At 41.1% G+C, this 18,438-nt stretch overlaps 3 protein-coding genes across 3 annotated transcripts; 2 read left to right on the forward strand and 1 right to left on the reverse strand.

Annotated features, from left to right (window-relative positions):
- Window positions 1–165: 165 nt before the first annotated feature.
- On the reverse strand, window positions 166–4,033 carry leprotl1 (leptin receptor overlapping transcript like 1). Its single transcript, XM_048232278.1, has 4 exons — window positions 3,898–4,033; window positions 2,698–2,773; window positions 2,397–2,583; window positions 166–2,193 (listed from the first exon to the last, which is right to left on the reverse strand). Exons 1-4 carry the CDS (start codon window positions 3,911–3,913, stop codon window positions 2,077–2,079), a joined length of 396 nt encoding a protein of 131 aa, XP_048088235.1. The 5' UTR covers window positions 3,914–4,033; the 3' UTR covers window positions 166–2,076.
- A 531-nt stretch (window positions 4,034–4,564) lies between these two features.
- Window positions 4,565–13,521, forward strand: srp72 (signal recognition particle 72). Its single transcript, XM_048231968.1, has 19 exons — window positions 4,565–4,712; window positions 5,278–5,398; window positions 5,521–5,644; window positions 5,810–5,953; window positions 6,222–6,333; window positions 6,939–6,970; window positions 7,137–7,261; window positions 7,449–7,506; window positions 7,601–7,732; window positions 8,020–8,148; window positions 8,461–8,533; window positions 8,625–8,689; window positions 8,798–8,893; window positions 9,168–9,271; window positions 9,383–9,460; window positions 9,648–9,785; window positions 10,414–10,451; window positions 10,892–11,051; window positions 12,777–13,521. Exons 1-19 carry the CDS (start codon window positions 4,613–4,615, stop codon window positions 12,949–12,951), a joined length of 2,004 nt encoding a protein of 667 aa, XP_048087925.1. The 5' UTR covers window positions 4,565–4,612; the 3' UTR covers window positions 12,952–13,521.
- A 384-nt stretch (window positions 13,522–13,905) lies between these two features.
- arl9 (ADP-ribosylation factor-like 9) lies at window positions 13,906–17,869 on the forward strand. The gene is made up of 4 exons (XM_048231501.1): window positions 13,906–14,347; window positions 16,199–16,376; window positions 16,478–16,653; window positions 17,103–17,869. The coding sequence occupies exons 1-4, from the start codon at window positions 14,141–14,143 to the stop codon at window positions 17,277–17,279; spliced, it is 738 nt and encodes a 245-aa protein (XP_048087458.1). The 5' UTR covers window positions 13,906–14,140; the 3' UTR covers window positions 17,280–17,869.
- The last annotated feature ends 569 nt before the right edge of the window (window positions 17,870–18,438 follow it).

The raw sequence follows: 18,438 nt of genomic DNA on the forward strand, positions 1-18,438 counted from the left end.
AGTTTGCCTTCACTTCTTTGAACTAGCTTCAGTTTTAGAAATGGCATACCAAAATATAATTACAGTAGATCGATTAATAAACGAAGAATCATGAAGCAAGTGCTGCTTTTTAACGCATAGGCACAAAGCAAAGAGGTATTGTTTTGAAATGAACACACCTGACAGTTTCAAAAATGGCATTTATTTTAAAAAAGAAATCACCATGTTGACTTGAGCCCCTTGAACACACAAAGTTATAGATATAAAACAGCATCAGACATAAACATAAAGCCTCTTGTTAAATGGATCGATTAGATTCTGAGCTTTTTGATGGGCAAGAGACACATTTACGGTCTTCCATAAAGCAGGCCGAGCAATTCAGTTCATTTCATTTCAATATTTGGACCAAAAATCAAGGTTCGGATTCATGCAATTCAAACTGACATGTTCTCTCAATGTCATTATAGCTTCTTCATATAAACAATGTCAGTGCCTCTACGAAAGCCGATGATCTATTTGCTAAAGTATCCATTTGTTTTTGAGAAAACAAAAATGTTGTGCATTTAGGTATGCATGAAGGTAGGCAAACAATTTCCTCAGAACTAGAAAGATTTTGTCACACATGGACAAAACACAGGTACTCCTGGTATAACTGCTACGAGAACTAATACTTTCAAAATCAAGACATCTTCCTTAAAAAATGTAAAAGGTGCAAAAGGGCCGTCATAATAACAAGAACAAACCAGAATGTAACAGAAATATGGTCTTTGCAGGAGAGCGACACAATGGCTAAAAGAGATAAGTTATAAAACAATAAAATCAATAAATAAACAGACAGACAGAGAGAGACAGAGGTACCAGATTCTAGTCAGTGCTTTCTGAAAATATTGTTTGGGATTTTTTTTTTGTCTTTTAAAATATGTAAATTCCTACGGAGCATAGACAATACGCACAAAAAGTGAACCTAGAAGTGAATGCTGGAGAACTTGTGCTGTGTACCCACACATGGGTCAAAGTCACTAAGAGAGGGCGGCTAATATAGTACACATGGCCTAACAGATGCTTCCTGACCTAGCCTCAGCTAATTCCATTAACATGTAATATCTAACTCCCCGGCTAAGACTCTGCGCAAACGTCTTCAAAACTTCCAACAGCAACTTACCGGCATTTATAGCAAATGTCTGATTTCTTATTTTCCCCACATCCATCTCCCTGCAATCCATGACATACTGTATGTGCCATGCTGCGATACAGTAAATAAGGTTGATAACTGGATTATTAGAAGAATGTTACATGATTGGTTACTGATTACCATTTTACATGGTAAAAGCAGACAGTGCATTTGACTACGCTGAATGTGAGAGGCGGCCACCCATATACAGAGTAAAAAGCTACGTTTGTGACACTTTACCAGGCCAAGCGGTCCTCAAAAGCTTTTCACCAATTTTTGTCAATATATTCAATGGCGATGCAAAGCTTTGAGTACCCAACTGCTTGTCCACACATACCGACCCTAAACCAAGGTTTGAAGGAGAACATTTATTTAAACAGTTCCTAATGACAAGCAGGATTAACCAGAGTAGTTTACTTGCCGGTCAGCAGCAAAACTATTTAAGAGTATCCCTTTGTGCCACTTATTCAACACATTATTCTCATATGTTGGACTTCTCTTCCAAATAGATTTACTACAGCCTGAATTTAACAGGTCACTCATGAATGCTCTTAAAGCATCATGGAGACTGAGGTTATGTCCTGGTTTTCATTCTCCCCAAACTCTATGGCAAGGTGTTCGGCCACCAAGCTGATCACAAACTGGGATACCCGCCCAAGGGAGTATCAATGACCAGAATGCCAAATGAAAGCCAACCAAAAACCATGAAGAAAAAAAAAATGTCACATTCTGACACTCAGGCTAGTTCGAAACTAAAGTGTTTGTACGACGTCAGTTCAACATTTCCATGACACTTTTAACAGCTTATTGCACGGTATTCCTGCAACTATGGATGGGCGGTCTCATAAATAACAACAACAATGACAACAATAGTAATAATAATTACAATGTGAGTCATAAAAACAGTTCAGACTCCGGTCCTAACTTTACCACTGCTGCCAACTGAAATCATCATTGGATCCAAAGACCAAGAAGAATCCCAAGATGGTGGCGAAGATGACTACATTGCCGGTTAACACAAGTGCGCAGGCTCCCCAGGCAATCTGTCCGGGAAAACATGAATTATTCAGACAACAAATGGCACAGCACTGAACAAAACCCAAGTGAAGTGTTCAAGAGCAAATCACAACAGAAAAAGGGAAATGGCTAGCTTTTCATGGTTAGCTCACAACACATTTGAACCACAACAACAAATTAGAATGAAACATTATTGCAAAACATTATGCCACCAAAACAATAGACTTACCACTGATGCACGGGCAAAAACAATGGGCAGTCCAAAAGCAGACACCACTATCCCAGTCGTGAGAAATAAGGCCAGCTCTTTACAGGCGTTGCTGGCCGAGTCTGTGTCATCAACCACCCTTCGCGAGATGCAGTAGGGAATTGGAGCCAGGATGTAGAAGAAGAGGAGGAACAGGGGCCAGTATTTACTATAAAAAAACAGGAAAAGATAAACAATAAGGTCACGTAATCACACACTGGCTACCCAGATAAACAGTGTAGACCATTGTTATTACTGGATAATGAGCATAGTCATCACTTACTCGTACACTGGCAATGCACATCCAAGCATCAAAAACATCAGTCCAATGGCTCCACCAAAGGACAAGCTGATCAAGGCTGCAAAAGAAAAACAGAAGGGTTTGGACAAAATGTTTTGGTTAAGATGAAAACAAAATAAAGATAATGGACACTTGCTTTTCTTTTTTTCTTTCCCCTCACATAAACATATACAGAAATGTAGGCCTACTTGTGTTCTTTAATCAACACACTTACAAGACATGTGTTACCACAGCAAAAGGGAAATCTGCCTCATCACAGAAACAGGACATCTTAAAAGCTTTAGGTTAAAACATTGTGGGTCGGGAATGAAGGGGAGTCATCAGCTAAAAGAGTAACTGCTGAGAACTCATGTGATGCGTCAGATGGTTTTCAAAGAGGGATTATCAAGTGCCATGACTTAAGGCTATAGGAAGTCGACCACGATGAAATTGTAGACTGATGCCAGTTAGTTCAGTTGCATAAGAAATTACACCATAGTTTGTTATAAACAAAGGCCATTCAAGTGCACCTTTTGTTTTCACTGTTGACATTATTAAAAGGAAGTAATTTGTGTAACTTTGGTAACAGTACAAGCAAGCAGCGTCCACTCACATCACTATTCCTCTTTACTGGGAGCTCTAACGTTAGTGCGAGTCAGCTAGTAGTCAACAACTATACCGTGACTGCCAGTTGCCATGTCTTACAAGTTCATCGCCAGTATTCTCTATATCTCTGCACTTGTGCAATGTGCCCTTTAGCTTGACAGCTTATCCGATAATGTTTTATTCTTAGCTAACTGGCAAGAAGCTAGCGTACTCTTAATGACTTCGTTAGCTTCAGCTAGCTATTCTATGCTAGCTATTCTATGTATACCTAGCTAACTGTCCATGTTAGCTATTAACGACTACATCCTTTGCTTCTGAAGTCACGTAACAGTTCATACACGGACACATTATTATAGTTTTCCAAAATATCAGTTTATATAGAACAAGTTGTTCACGTTGTGGTCTAACCTAAGACCGGGCCCAGTAGGCTAGTAACCAATAACGTTAACGTAAACCCCAAACCCCTTTTGGTTAAGATAGCAATAGCTAACACAGGATAGCTATTTTAAGACATATATGGAGCGTAAGCATTTAGTTCACGCCAAAAACAACACCGTATCAATAGTTCATCTTTAAGAAAAAGGCTTAAGTGTTTACCTTTAATGCCGGCCATTGTTAGCTAACATTAAAATATCTGGGGTTTGCTTGATCTTGAGCAGCGTCCTGCAAAAGAACAGAACCTCTCGCAAACAGAACGCTTTGCTAGCCTTCTCAAATTACGCATGCGCCAAGACCAAAGCGGACCAAATTAAATGTTCTCGATCAGAAGATCAGCAGCAATGGCTAAAATGTGTCTAAAACCCGGACATTAATTTAACGTCGAAACACTTTGTACAAACGTTTTCAAATTATGAAAATGGTCTCCTCTCTCCCTACTTTCCACACAAAACCAGTACGTTATAAGTAGTAAAAAGTACCGAAAACCTATCAAAAAAAGATTGGAATATTGGATTGGATTGTCATGGTTATTTAAACAAAAAAAATGAAACTAGTAGGCCTACTGTACAATGTGAAATGTTCATTACACAAAATACCCAGACAATGTGAATGTGTGTTACACAAAATTCAGTAGGAGACATGATTTGATCCTTTCAGGTTATAAAAACATTTGGTTGCATTCGTTATTGACAGCATAGGTTCATTGCCATTTATTACTGTGGATATTATTCACTGTTCACTCTTCACTGTAGTCAATAATAACAGCACACTTGCAAATCTAACATATTACAATACTTTTACTTAAGAAAGAGGTAAATGTTCCTCTTATCACTTCCTGTGTCACGGCAAAGGCCCAAAATTCACGCTGCTGAAGATGGCGAGTGGCACAGGGACGGTCGCGTCGCTGTGGACCGAAGTGAATCGGTGTGGTCAAAATGGGGACTTTACAAGAGCTCTCAAAGCTGTCAACAAAAGTAAATAGTTTGTCTTGTGTTTTATACTTGGTTTACAGTTGTCTTAGTGTTTGCGGAATGGCGAAATCAGCTGTAATAGCATATGTTGCTAACTAAGTAATAGTAGCTAATGGTACATAGGTTCTCAGCTGCTGCATGCTAATTTTCTAGCAGCTAGTTGTAGCTAACAGAGTTAGCCATCCAGCTGTCTCACATTTGAAGTGACTGCAGGTTTTGTATGTAAATGTTTTCTGCGAATTGGTAGGCTGTAGTGCAGAGCTTTCATAAATATTAGTCTGTCAGTGGAGCAAGGCACGAACGTCCATATTCCATGAGCATTTTTGTTATCCCAAAGCAAGGCATGGAAGCACAGTGTTGCATCAAGGGAATGATTACGTGTCCCAGTGGCTAACCTGTTTTGCTTGGGTTGTTTTGGAGTCATGCTACTAACAACTCTAGTGAGAGGGTCTGTCATTCCATTTGAGTGACGTCTGTCTAAAATTAGACACTTTTGTGACTGTTTTTTAGGTTAAAAGGCCGAAATCACTTTTTTTTTTTTTTTTTTATGTGGTATTTCCTCCAACAGTACTTGACGTCGTGAAGGATGATGTGACTGCCCTGCATTGTAAAATAGTCTGCCTCATTCAGAATGGCGGTTTCAAGGAAGCCTTGAATGTCATAAACACTCACACTAAGAGTCTGCCAAGGTAAGTGTCACGTTGCAAATGTACAGCTGTCTTTGACTTTCTGTTGTTGTTTTCTCTGTCAACAAACTGTGGTGATGACACTTTGTCATAGTTTTTTTTGTTTTATTTTGTTTTCTTCAAAGTGAGGCAATAGTATTTGAAAAAGCGTACTGTGAGTATCGTCTGAACAGAGTAGAAAATGCCTTGAAAACTATCAAGAGCGCTGCAGATCAGTCCAACAAACTGAAAGAGCTCTATGGCCAAGTGGTAAGTCAACTTCTATCTGATCATTGAGTTTGTTTAATTGTTAACCTGCAACCTGTCCTCTGTGGTGATTGGTGTGGCTATTGGATAGTCTGCGCTTTGGAACTGCCGTTGTCCAATGTCAGGCCCCTGCAGGATTTAGTGTGTGTGTGTCCTCTTCTGCTTTAGCTGTACCGGTTGGAACGATATGACGAATGCCAAGAGGTGTACAACGATCTAATCAGGAACTCCGTAGACGAGTATGAAGAGGAGAGGAAGACAAACCTGTCTGCCGTGGTGGCGGCACAGAGCGCATGGGAGAAGGTTGCTCCGGTAAGTCCAGTGCTCCTGGCCTCAAATGACTGAAGGCTTTTTTGTAGAATTTATACCACAAAGTCATTTTGCAGGACTGTGCAGTACATTCTGAAGAACATGTTTGCGGCAATATTCTAATTTCTGTGAATTACAAGCATGCTAATTATATTTCAGCTGTCAGCTGATTTTCCACCTATGGTGCATTTGGTTGCATTGCCATTAGTTTATTATTGTGCATTTGATTGTGTGGACACTGGTGTGATGCTGCTCTGTGTTGTTTCTGCAGGAAGACTTGGGTTTGCCTGAAACCACATATGAGCTGTGCTATAATGCTGCCTGCACTCTGATTGGCCAGGGCCAGCTCACAGAAGCCATGAACAAGCTCCGTCAAGCTGAGGGTAAGAGGGGTCAGACAGTATCTTGTTTCAAGTGCTCTGCTAATGGCATCTTCCAATCTTGCAACTTGCAAATAGGAAATGACTCAGCAAGACATCTGAAGCCACTGTTGCCATCATTATGCTATGATTTGTAATCTGAGGTCATAGTGGAGAGTTAATATGGAAAGCAGGCTATATGTGATAGAGAAGATTGAGGCTTTTCTGTGTGCTGGTAGGAATAGAGGCTAGCTTAGACTTTTAAGTGCATGTTTTATTCCATGTATCTGTACCAGAGACTTTCTAATAAGGAGACACAGCGCTCAAAGAATCCTCCATAGAAATAGTAGCGAGTTAGTTCTTAACATCAATATGGCAGTAGTCTACACGTATCCCACCCCTTCCTGTATGCCTCCCAATTCACTTGAATAGGAAAATAACTGGCCGATAACTGCCCAAAGTAAGATGGTCGCTGAGTGGGGGATTTGCCTATAAGAAGTTTGTCTGTACCTTCTAAATGTAGATTGATTTAATCACTATACATTGCCTTTGGTTTAGTCAAATGGCTGATAGAACTTATTTCACTGGGAGTAGGTATTGAGAATGCTGTCTTGTTTCCTCTCTAACAGATCTGTGTCGGAGGTCTTTGGCTGAGGACTCGGTGAGTTTCTCTTGCTTATCACTTTACTTCATACGTGTGCAACATGACACCAAACTTTCCCAAATGGGAACATCCAATCAGTGTATTCTCTCAGGGGATTCCTGCAGTTAAAAGATGGATTGATCCCCTCATTCCAAACTCTCTGGCTCTCCCTCATTCTCATTAGGACGTGACCGAGGAGGAGATCGAGTCAGAGCTGGCCATAATCCACTCCCAAATGGCCTACATCATGCAGCTCCAGGGGAGAACCGAGGATGCGCTCCAGCTCTACAACCAAGTCATCAAACTCAAGTAAGAGGCCAAGAGTGACGCACCGCACTCCCAGCCAACAGACGTCAGCTTGAGTTATTAGTGTTTCAGCCTAGTTCAACGCAGCTTGCAAATTTTTTGTTCTAGTTCTGTTATTTCATATATTATATTATTATTATTATTATTATTATTATTATTATTATTATTATTATTTTTTATCCTATTTTAGGCCAACTGATGTGGGACTCCTGGCTGTGACTGCCAACAATATTATCACCATTAACAAGGTTAGTTATGCTCCACGTACAGATTTCCATCGTACTTGACTGTATGGAAATTAACAGATCGATTGTCACATGATCTGCTCTCTGTTCTGTATAGGACCAAAATGTGTTTGACTCCAAGAAGAAGGTGAAACTGACGAACGCAGACGGTGTGGAGTACAAGCTGGCCAAGAAGCAGATTCAGACCATCGAGTTCAACAAAGCTCTCTTGGCCATGTACACCAATCAGGTAACAGTGGGAAACGGAACAGCACTTGATGCCGTGCATGCATCCTCATACTGTAAAATTGCTTTTTAGCTGAAATAACAGGCTTTGTAACCTGTCGCTAAGGCAATACGTTCTGGTGTGTGTCTACTATCAGGAACATCATGCTCTGTGTTGCTTACTTGGACCGTGGACCTCACTTTGACTGTTTATGTTGCCTTTGTCCTTGTCTGTGTAGAGCTTTGAGTGACCTTTTGTGCCAGAAAATGCACTAAATAAATGTTTATTGACTTACTTGCTTACTGAAACAGGCGGATCAGTGTCGGAAGTTGTCGTCGAACCTGCAGGCCCAGAACCCGGGCCACCCCAGACCGGTGCTGATTCAGGTGGCCCAGCTGTCTCGAGAGAAGCAGCACGCTAAGGCCATAGAGCTGCTGCAGGTACGGAGTATGGTAGAGTCGCATCGCACCACGTCTCCATCTTCCTTTCTCTCGTTCTCCTCCTGGTCTCTTTCAAAAATGTTGTTCTGTTTGTTAGAAGCCATGTGCCATGCTGTGGAGACAAAGTAATGTGTAACAAAAAATGTAACTACAAAACTGCTGTTTTATGTTGATTAGCTGGCCTATTCCCATTACACATCTTGCATTACACCTTAGAGAAGAAATAGATGGTAATTAAATACTATATAGATGTAAACTGTATAGCATTATATAGTAGTAACTATCAAATCATTTTGTTTTCCTGTTCTGCAGAACTTTTCGGACCAGCATCCTGAGAAGGCTTCTGGCATTAAACTAACCATGGCACAACTCTATTTGACACAAGGTAATGTCTAGTCTCATCCAGTGGTGTGTCTAAGAACAGTCATCGGTCTTCTTTTGTTAAAAAAATGTGTCCGTCTCGCTTCCTCCTTCAGCTCATGTCACAAAAGCCTGTGATATCTTGCGGTCTATAGAAGAATTTAAGCACAAGCAAGGAATGGTAAGTCTAAAAGTACATTTTTATACAGTCATAAGTCACGTGTTGCTTGAAAAAGCTATTGTAGTATTTGGAATGTATGTAAGTGATGTGACTTGTTGCCTCTTCCAGGTCTCTGCCCTGGTCACGATGTACGCTCATGAGGAGGATATTGACAGTGCTATTGATGTTTTCAGCCAGTCCATTCAGTACTACAAGTCGGAACAGGTATTTGTTTGATTTGTTTTATATACCTCTTTCACTTGTGTCTCTGGGTATCAGTTTCTACCCTCTTAAATAGAGTAGTATGCTGTTATGCATCAAGTATTTTTCTAGTGGTAATATAGTGCTCACCTTATGATGGTGATTACCCTGTCATACAATGTGTACCTTATGCTTCCTCTTACTTTTTGGGAAGCTGTTTTCATACTTTCAATAGCGGTGTTCATGGCTTAGTTTGGTTCTTGCTTTTGTCCCCCATCCTCTGCCTCATCGTCCTCAGCCTGGATCGTCGGCCCATTTGTCCCTGGTCCGAGAAGCGGCAAACTTCAAGCTGAAGTACGGCCGTAAGAAGGAGGCCATCAGTGACCTGGAACAGCTGTGGAAGTGAGTGCTCTGCTCCCTCGCCAGTAACCTAATCATCAGACTGAAGCCGTTTGGGGGAAATAGTTTCTGATCTCATTACAATAAATGCATCGCATGCCATCTCCTCAACAGGCAGAACACTAATGACGTCCACACGTTGGCACAACTGATCTCGGCGTACTCTCTAGTGGATCCGGACAAGGCAAAATCGTATCCTTCCATCACTGCACTTTCCACGTTCCTTTTGTTTATTTCATCTGTTTCCCTGTGATTTTCTGAACGACACAACCTTTAGTGATAATGCTGGTAGGGCTCCAAAATGTCAGCACTGAATAGAAACTTTGGTCTGATGCCCACGTAGAATATGCCGTCCTTTCCTTAGCGGTGTGGCCCTCAGCCTAAGCAAGCACCTGCCCTCTCCAGACACCATGGCCTTCAACGTGGACGTGGATGAGTTAGAGAACTCTCACGGCGCCACCTACGTCAGGAAGAAGGCAGCCAAGGTGGTGGGGGAGAATTTGCCTAAAGAGCAAGGGTGAGTCATGTTCGTCTTCCTCCAAAGAGAGATTCACTGGACAACTAAATCAGGAGTAGCCAACTTCAATGATCAGTAGGCAAATCACACAATCAGAACATTATTGCCTGACTTCATTACTCAAAACGAAGCCCCATGTACCATCATGTGTAAGAGTGATTTCAATCTCACTAAAACCATGAACGCCATTTGTAGTACACTGCATATTACCATATTGCCGTATGGAAGGACAAATAAGTATAAGTATATATACTCTTTTGATCCCGTGAGGGAAATTTGGTCTCTGCATTTATCAGTGAATTAGTCAAACACACTGCAGACAGTGAACACACAGTGAGGTGAAGCACACACTAATCCCAGCGCAGTGAGCTGCCTGCATCAACAGCGGCGCTAGGGGAGCAGTGAGGGGGTTCGGTGCCTTGCTCAAGGGCACTTCAGCCGTGGCCTACCGGTCGGGGTTCGAACCAGTAGAACAACCTCCGGTTACAAGTCCGAAGCGCTAACCAGTAGGCCACGGCTGCCAGTACACTCTCCAAGCAGTACTCTTATGTTTCCTACCTCTACATCACGTCTACATTTCCTACACCCATTCCTGCACTAACGACCGTCTCTGTTTCCTCTGTTGTAGTCAAGGGGATCTGAAAAAGAAGAGGAAGAAAAAGAAGGGTGTGTGTTTACGTTTCTTTGTGACGTTCATGACAGGAAGGCTGTGCTTTCTATAGCATCTCATTTTGTGGTCATTAAATGCAGCGTTTTACGAAGGATATCATGTAAATTATACGCTAAGTATGTAAACTGTGTCCAGCGAATTGTATATTGGACCAGTTCACCCAGCCAGCAAATGACTGGGTTAGCCATGAGGCTTTTCTAGCAGCCTGTCAAACAACAAGTCCGCTGCAGTACTCTCTGAAGCTGTTCAAATAGTTGGGATTATCATTTGTGCCAGAGTTTCAATTACAGTGGTGTTATCGCACAAGTAGATGGCCTAGTAACCGTGCTTTATTTTGCAACCAAATGGTAACCAAATGCCAAGTCGTTGTATAGCTTTCTTTTGCAGAGCACAATTCCTTTTCTCAGTTTTCTTTCAATTCCTTTGCCCTTTTCAGGGAAATTGCCCAAAAACTGCGACCCCAAGTCCACTCCCGATATTGAGCGCTGGCTGCCCATGAGGGAGCGCTCGTACTACCGTGGTAAGAAGAAGGGCAAGAAGAAGGAGCAGATCGGAAAGGGGACACAGGGCACCACGTCGGGAGCCTCAGCCGAACTGTGAGTGAACAAACATGAGATTTCCCACCTAGGGGTTAGGCAAACTTTCGGAAAGTGTCCCACCACCTTTGGGAGGGACTGAGGCTAATACATGACCACCTAGAGTTAGCAGTCCATTGATTCCCATTCATTTTGGCGCCACTTTTGACATCATCCAACAACTTTACATCTGACCCGTTTCAAGCCTTTATGTGACCACTGTTTACTTCCAGAGAAATGCAGTATTGTATGACTGGCTCGGTAAGTTCTTATCTCACTTTTACGGCTCCGTAATAAATGTTTTTTTCTAAACCTATTAAAAAGAATATGTTCTGAACGTATTCTGAAGTCGCAACAGGAGATGAGTAACTGTATTGTCTGAATAGGAAGCTAAGGCAATCTGGGGGAGAGCCCAACAGAAGGCCAAAGAGGAAAGCATCCGGGGGAGGAAAAAAAACAAACAATTAAGTGAGATTTTGTTGGATCGGTACGGTCTACTTACCAAAAGCTGCACTCGAACTGTACGGTCTCAAATTTCTGGGCGTGGCTACCAGATGTGCTACCATGTTTCAGTCCGTTGTTCTACGTCGGGGGTCTCCAACCTTTTTAGGAATGAGGGCTACCTGAAGGACTCGAAATCATATGGAGGGCTACTCATTTGAAACAAACAGACCCTCACCCCTGTTTTGCGAGGGTAATACTCCTCAATAATAGGCCTATGTGATTTTTATTTTTTTATTATTTATTTAAATTATCAATATTATGTAGGCCTCTAAGCCTTTATTAAGCAACTGTATTTTCATCTGATTCTTCAATACTTCAATATCAATATGCAACACTACCAACATTTTTGTTCAGTTTGTTCATTTCAGTTTCCTTGGAGAATCTAATCTATTTTTTTAAAACAAGCCTCTAAATTTTTAATGGTGGGCAATGCTAAAAATTGTAAGCTAAATTATTAATTGCACAAAAAGATTGCTTAAGTTCGGATATCAGTGGACAATTTGATTGTAATGTTTTAATAGCAATCACCAACACCCCTGAGACCCCTGATCTAGGTCATGCCAATGCCACCAAACTAATCTTTAGGCTGTGTAGTACATATAGTGACCAACTGCAAACTGGTTCAAATCGACTTCACTTCTCTCCATTCCAGTCCTACAAAGTGCCTCTGCCCATTACAGTTACTGTCTATGCTTCCCACTCCACTCCCAGCCTAATAGATAAAAAAAAGGCACCTGGAAAGGATCATTAAAAACATGCGTTGGATGACTTAAGCAAATGAAGAGATTGTTTGCAAAATCAAGTTCCCTTCAAGGTGCAGTGTGCAGGATTTAGCGGGATCTATAAGCAGAAATGGGATACAGTAATTATTTTTTCAATAGTGTAGAATTGCCTGTAGTTATGAATCTTTTCATCTTTGAAGCTATTTGTGCACACACCCGTCAGTCAAAGAGAAGTCTGTTGCACAGATTCTTTTCACAAATTGGGGTGAGCTATTGCTGTGCGTCCGTCCATGCGTGCGTGTGTGTTTTCATTTCTAATGAGCTCATTGCTCCAACTCTGTATGTGTGTACACTACCCCTGAATAGTGGACACATTTCCTATAGGACAAATAAAGTATAACTTAACTTATGTTGGGCAGATAATTATTTTTTGAAGCGTAAAATCAAATTACTGGATGTAAGTAGATAAAGGTGACCAGTATATGCATGTAAACACACTCCTGTCACCTCTATGTTCCAGGGACGCCAGCAAAACAGCCAGCAGCCCCCCCACGTCCCCAAGGCCAGGCTCAAGCACTGCGAGTGCGTCGGCGGCATCGAGCAACGTGGTCCCCCCACGACAGCAGAAGCCCGCCCCATCCACCCGCAAGAAGCAGCCGCAGAAGAAGAAGAAGGGAGGAAAAGGAGGATGGTAGAGGAGGATCATGAAGCCCACATTAGCCATGATGGACCCTGGAAACTCATCATGACTGACTTGGTTTTTTTCCACTTTATTTGTTTCTTTTTTTCTTTTTTAATACCATCCAAAATGTATTGTTATCAGTTCTTAAACAAGCCCAGAGACATCAGCTGAAAGTTTATCATTGGGTGGATATACATTTAATTAAGTTTGTCATTTGCATTGATGAGCTTTGTCGAAATGTTTGTAAAACTGCATACTGTGATATGAATTATTTGTCTTTGTTCCTATTTATCTACCACTAATGGTGATCTTCAGGACAAACTGACCCATCACATTTGTTTTACATCGCTTGGCAGCCTGTAAATTGAAACATTACTGTACGGTATTGTCAACCAAAAAAACTAGAAATCAAGCTGTAAATGCAAATGTCAGAGTATTTGTTTTTTTAAAACCCCCAGGGAGAGCTCACCTTAAATATTATTTCAGAACGATTTATTGAGTGGCTGAATTTTGCCATTTTGTAGGAACCACAGAAAGCTACAGAATGGACCAGAGTCTTAATAAAATGGTTCCTGGCACCACACGTTTTTGCTATTGTGATTTGTTGTGGTCTGTATGTCTTGCATTTACACCTGAATGCCATTCACTCTTCGCCTCAGGAAGGCACATTCGAAAAAGGAGGTGAAGGCGCCCCTCAGTGCCAAATATATGCAACTGCAGGAAGGTCTTAGTCATTCATTTTATTCATAAAAGGTTGAAGAATTACAAGAGGTTACTGTCATTATAAAAAGTACTTTGTATATATGTGGTGATAAGATTATGTTGCTCGCTTCTCTGTACCATTCTTGAAATATATCAAGTTCAATCTATTAGATTGAACTTGTTTTCACCTTCCATCACGCACAAACACTGCGCAGGATTAGTCCAGCCAGTAGTATGCCTGGTTTGTGTAATGGGCTGTCAGTGTTTAGGCTGCTGTCAGTGAGTGGGATTAAGGTCAGCAATCGAGAATTCTACTTTTTCAGACCATGTTGGTTCACTATTTCCCAACAGTGGTGCACTTCCTGTATGCGTTGATTTAGCCCGGAAATATCGTCTCCTCCGCGTAATCCACCTGTGGATCAGTTCAGTCGCAAACTTATGCTAGTACGATGCAAAGCGTTTAATAGTTTTTAGCGGCACATTACTTCGTCGAGTAGGTTATGGCTAGTTTGAGGGAAGTCGGACTTGTGGGCGCCGCTGTGGCTGTCACTGGTGGACTGGTGTATATCGTGTGGAATTTGTTGTATGCTTCAGGAAAAAAGAAGCCCGATAAAAAAGACGAATCCCCACCGAAGCTAGAGAAAATACAAGCAGTAAAGGCAGATGAAACCTCGCAGGCACCAGTACAAGCACCAGTAGTGTTAGAGGTTGGCTTTCTTTTATTTCTCCGTTTCAGCATTCCCCTCCCTTGTGATAAAAGCTACTTGATGTTTTCGTGGTTGCCATTGGTTGTCAGCGCCATTTAGTGAGTGCATATTAAGTATTGTAATATTAATTCATCCTGCAAGTAGTAGTCCTCATGCCAACATTCAATTGAGGTTGCATAACCGTTAGCCTACTGTGAAATCTAAAAATGTAATGTCTTTCAAGACAAAGTCAAATAAGCATAGCAGCCTGCACTCAAGCTATCATGTGACGTAGAAGAAGATTGATACAAAGTTGCCGTCACGTGGGTAATGTGATTGTAGCGTTTCATTGCGAATTGGTAAGTGGCCATTGTCCTTGTGCTTCGGAGGTGGAAATCTCAATGGAATCTGAAACATTGTGTCGCCGGTGACTTTATTGTACTGGGCTGTATCATCCGATGGCTTATGTTATGTTGGTCTGAATAGTCCACGCATAGCCTCCCTTACGAAAAAAGAACTGTAGTTAAGTGATTGTTACACTGTGCAGTTTTTCTGACTGAAGGGCAATGCCATTTTAAAATACTGCATTTCTGCAGTAAAGTCCAGTATGATGCAGCCATTCATGCAAGTATTGCAATCATGCAGTCTTTCTTGTAAGGGCTACTTCTCTGTAATCGGACCACTGATGAAGTCCATTAGATATGTATTCTGAAATTAACAATGATCAAACCCCTTCACTTGTTTGCAGTGACAAAATCTTTACTCAGCCTTTGGCATAGAGCACACCCGAATTTGGGGACTTTCTGCCATTATTCACCGCAAGGATTGTTGCTGTGGGTAGACATCCATGTTCAGGTCTCTCCACAGACGTTCGATTGGGTTTAGGTCAGGGCTCTGGCTGGGCTATTCATGGACTTTCACAGAGTTGTCCCTAAGCCACTCCTGTACCCTCTTGGTTGTGTGCTTAGGGGTCATCCCAGTTATGGCATAGTGGGCTCTCTAGTATAAGTATGTATAAGTATATATACTCTTTTGATCCCGTGAGGGAAATTTGGTCTCTGCATTTATCCCAATCAGCGAATTAGTGAAACAAATAGATTCTCTAGATTCTCAGGACAGAAGCTGCTGGCTCTTGATCGAAGCAGATGGAAGTGACGTGCCCACTCCACTCCACAATGAGCCTCAGAAAATGACAAAACCCATTAATTCAACTGGACTGCAAAATAATGACCTCCATGTAGCCTAGTCAAGTCAAGTCACATTTATATAGCACACTTAAACGCATTACTGTTGACCCAAGGTGCTAATAAAATAAGATATAGTAATAAAAAGAAAAATAAGAATTTTTGCAAGAGGAGAATTTCATATAGCTGGGAGGATGACACAGGTTGAAGTTGGGTGAGAGTTTTATCACCAAGGAATCAGAATCTAAGGAAGGAATTTGAGATGTAATGTTATCAATCTTTTCAATGAAGAAATTGAGAAACTTCTCACGGTTTTCAGTGGTAGAAGCAATATCAGAAACAGCAGTAGGAAAAAAAATAAATCACGCTTGTCAATTTGTTTCCATCTCCTACTCCAGCCCTACTTCCTTCTATGTCATTCGTTACATGTCGGTCTTGAAGGTTTGCATTAGTTCCTCAGTAGGATATGGAATTTCAGCTCATGTTTTAATTTGTAGTTTTTTAATTCTGTTCCACCCATGTTCAATCTACTTCGTAGTTCAACAGAACATATCAGCAACACTAACCATGACGTTGAACCACGTGACCAGAGATGCCCTTTCCATTTGACTTCATACTTACACAACCCCATGACTCTGGCATTGTATTTTTGCTCATGATTTACAACTAAGTCTTTGTTTCTTTCCAGACACAGCCAGCCAAGCCAAAGGGTACTTGGGTACTCGTGGTTGGACTGGAGGGAGCTGGGAAGACGAGTGTGCTTCACTGCTTTGCCACCGGGTCTTTGGAACAGGATGTCACCCCAACAGAGGGCTTCAATGCCGTCTCTATCAACAAAGAAGACCTTCAGATCGAATTTCTCGAGAGTAAGAACACCTGATACATTGTGCAGAAATGATATTAGAAATGAACAGCTAAATCAGCAATGTAAATGACTTTGTGAATATTTCTTTTTTTGTTGTCGAAGTCGGGGGCACTGAGAACCTGCGAGCCTACTGGCAGAAGTATCTGTCCAAGGCACTGGTGCTACTTTATGTGGTGGACTCGACTGACAAGGCCCGCTTTCCCATCGCTAAGAAGCACTTGCATGAGCTGCTGTCCTCAGACTCCCATCTGCCCTTAGTGGTGCTGGCCAACAAACAGGTGAGTGGGTTTGCAGTCAATGGTGTGCTTGACTTGTCATTTAGTTTAGACAAAAAAAACCTCCCTTTCAATATGCGACACTGGCATTTAGCACTTAGGGCCAATTTCCTGCACATTAAGTGTAGTCCTAGACTAAAGGCCTTCTCTCAATGGAGATCTCCATTGAAGTTTTCTTTTAGTCTAAGACAATGGATTAATCATGTACAGGGAACTAGCCCTTACATTTGAGATTCAAAGAGTATCTATATAAGCTAATGTCCTATGTACATCCCTACAAGGCGGCACAGTAGCTGCTTACCACACTAAGTAGGCTGTTTTTGTCTTGTGTCAAAGGACTGCCTTATAAGGGATTAGCACCATGACCTTAACTCTCATCCAGGTATGCAGACAGCACAGCTACGGCCATTTTGGTTACCTAGTACATGCTGAAGTACTTTTTCTCTCCACAGGATTTGGCTGGCGCCTGCGGTATCACTGACCTCCATGAAGCCCTGGATCTTGGTCTAGTTGGTGAAGAGCGAAAACTCTTCCTCATCGGCACGTCCGTGAGGAAGGGTGAGCGGCTGAACTCGGGCGTTGAGGACGCTCGAAATTTGGTCATTCAGATGGTGGCACCTGACTGCTAGACTTGGCAGTCATGTAAGTAGCACATGTGCCTACAGTTAACAGAGTGTTAAACTACAGGTGTGCTGGCTAACCGCTAAATAATGGTGGTGGCACACCAGCATGACACATTAAAGAATTTTGTTTAGTCACTTAAATTATGTTTGGAGTTGTAGAGGTGCTCTGCACAATAGCACAACAGGTTGCTATAGAAAAACGACTCCGTTTGAGTTGACTGTTGCCTAGTTAGAGGATGACCAAAATGGTTTATGTTTAAGCATTATGCGAGTCATATCATAAACAGCAATACCTTATGGTCCACTTGGTCAGTCTCTTTTTTTATTTTTACAGTATCCTCATCCAAACGAGAGAATATGTGTTACTTTGTTTGTTTTCCTGAATGTAAACAGTGGCTTAAAGGAAAGTGGTATCACATGCTTCTGTCTCATAGTGAGGTTGCAGAGGTTTCCAAGTGAAAGCAGTTTGTCCAAAAATGATTTCATTTTCTAAGGGCCTTCTCTTACTGTGGACATTTCTTTTTCAAGCTTTGATATTGATTACTGTATTCACTTTTGGAATGTGGAATAATATTTGTTGGCAATTTCGCCATGCAGGTACATTATAAAATTATATTTTATAATTATATATATATATATATATATATATATATATATATATATATATATATATATATATATATATATATATATATAATATTAATTATAATTATTGTTTTGTTACATCTTGGTTTGTACTGTAAAGGACATTATGTGTGTCCATTTGGTATTTGAAAGGGACTTGTACAATGTTAGGCATGTCATAGAGGACATTACACAGTGAGGTCTTCATGACATTGTTATATTCTACTTAAGTTAATTATTTTTGGAAATAAAACAAAAAAGCATACTAAAAACATGCCAAAGCACTCAGCTTAAACAATTAATGACTGTTTACACATGCTTTGGAAAATGTTACTTCTTTCTCTTTTGTGTTTTAAATGATATTCTATCACGGTCATGTTTTTATTGTATTGGTTGGTGGAGTTACATAGCTAAAACTCTATCTCTCCCGTGCACTACTCTGCTAACAGGAAACATTTCCAGACATTGAAGAAATGTAAAATATTGAAAATACAGTTTTGTAACATTTCCCTAAAGATAAAGTGTTGTTTGTGGTTTTTAA

Source organism: Alosa alosa, chromosome 21 (genome assembly GCF_017589495.1).
Source record: "Alosa alosa isolate M-15738 ecotype Scorff River chromosome 21, AALO_Geno_1.1, whole genome shotgun sequence".
NCBI classification, from domain to species: Eukaryota; Metazoa; Chordata; class Actinopteri; order Clupeiformes; family Clupeidae; genus Alosa; species Alosa alosa.

Coding starts and splice junctions, on each gene's coding strand:
- leprotl1 (XM_048232278.1), bottom strand. Junction 2,584..2,697: donor TGTGCATTGCCAGTGTACGA/GTAAGTGATGAC, acceptor GTTTTTTTATAG/TAAATACTGGCCCCTGTTCC. Junction 2,194..2,396: donor TTTTTGCCCGTGCATCAGTG/GTAAGTCTATTG, acceptor TTTCCCGGACAG/ATTGCCTGGGGAGCCTGCGC.
- srp72 (XM_048231968.1), top strand. CDS start 4,613: ATGGCGAGTGGCACAGGGACGGTCGCGTCGCTGTGGACCGAAGTGAAT. Junction 5,645..5,809: donor AAGAGCTCTATGGCCAAGTG/GTAAGTCAACTT, acceptor CTTCTGCTTTAG/CTGTACCGGTTGGAACGATA. Junction 5,954..6,221: donor CATGGGAGAAGGTTGCTCCG/GTAAGTCCAGTG, acceptor TTGTTTCTGCAG/GAAGACTTGGGTTTGCCTGA.
- arl9 (XM_048231501.1), top strand. CDS start 14,141: ATGGCTAGTTTGAGGGAAGTCGGACTTGTGGGCGCCGCTGTGGCTGTC. Junction 14,348..16,198: donor AAGCACCAGTAGTGTTAGAG/GTTGGCTTTCTT, acceptor GTTTCTTTCCAG/ACACAGCCAGCCAAGCCAAA. Junction 16,377..16,477: donor TCAGATCGAATTTCTCGAGA/GTAAGAACACCT, acceptor TTGTTGTCGAAG/TCGGGGGCACTGAGAACCTG.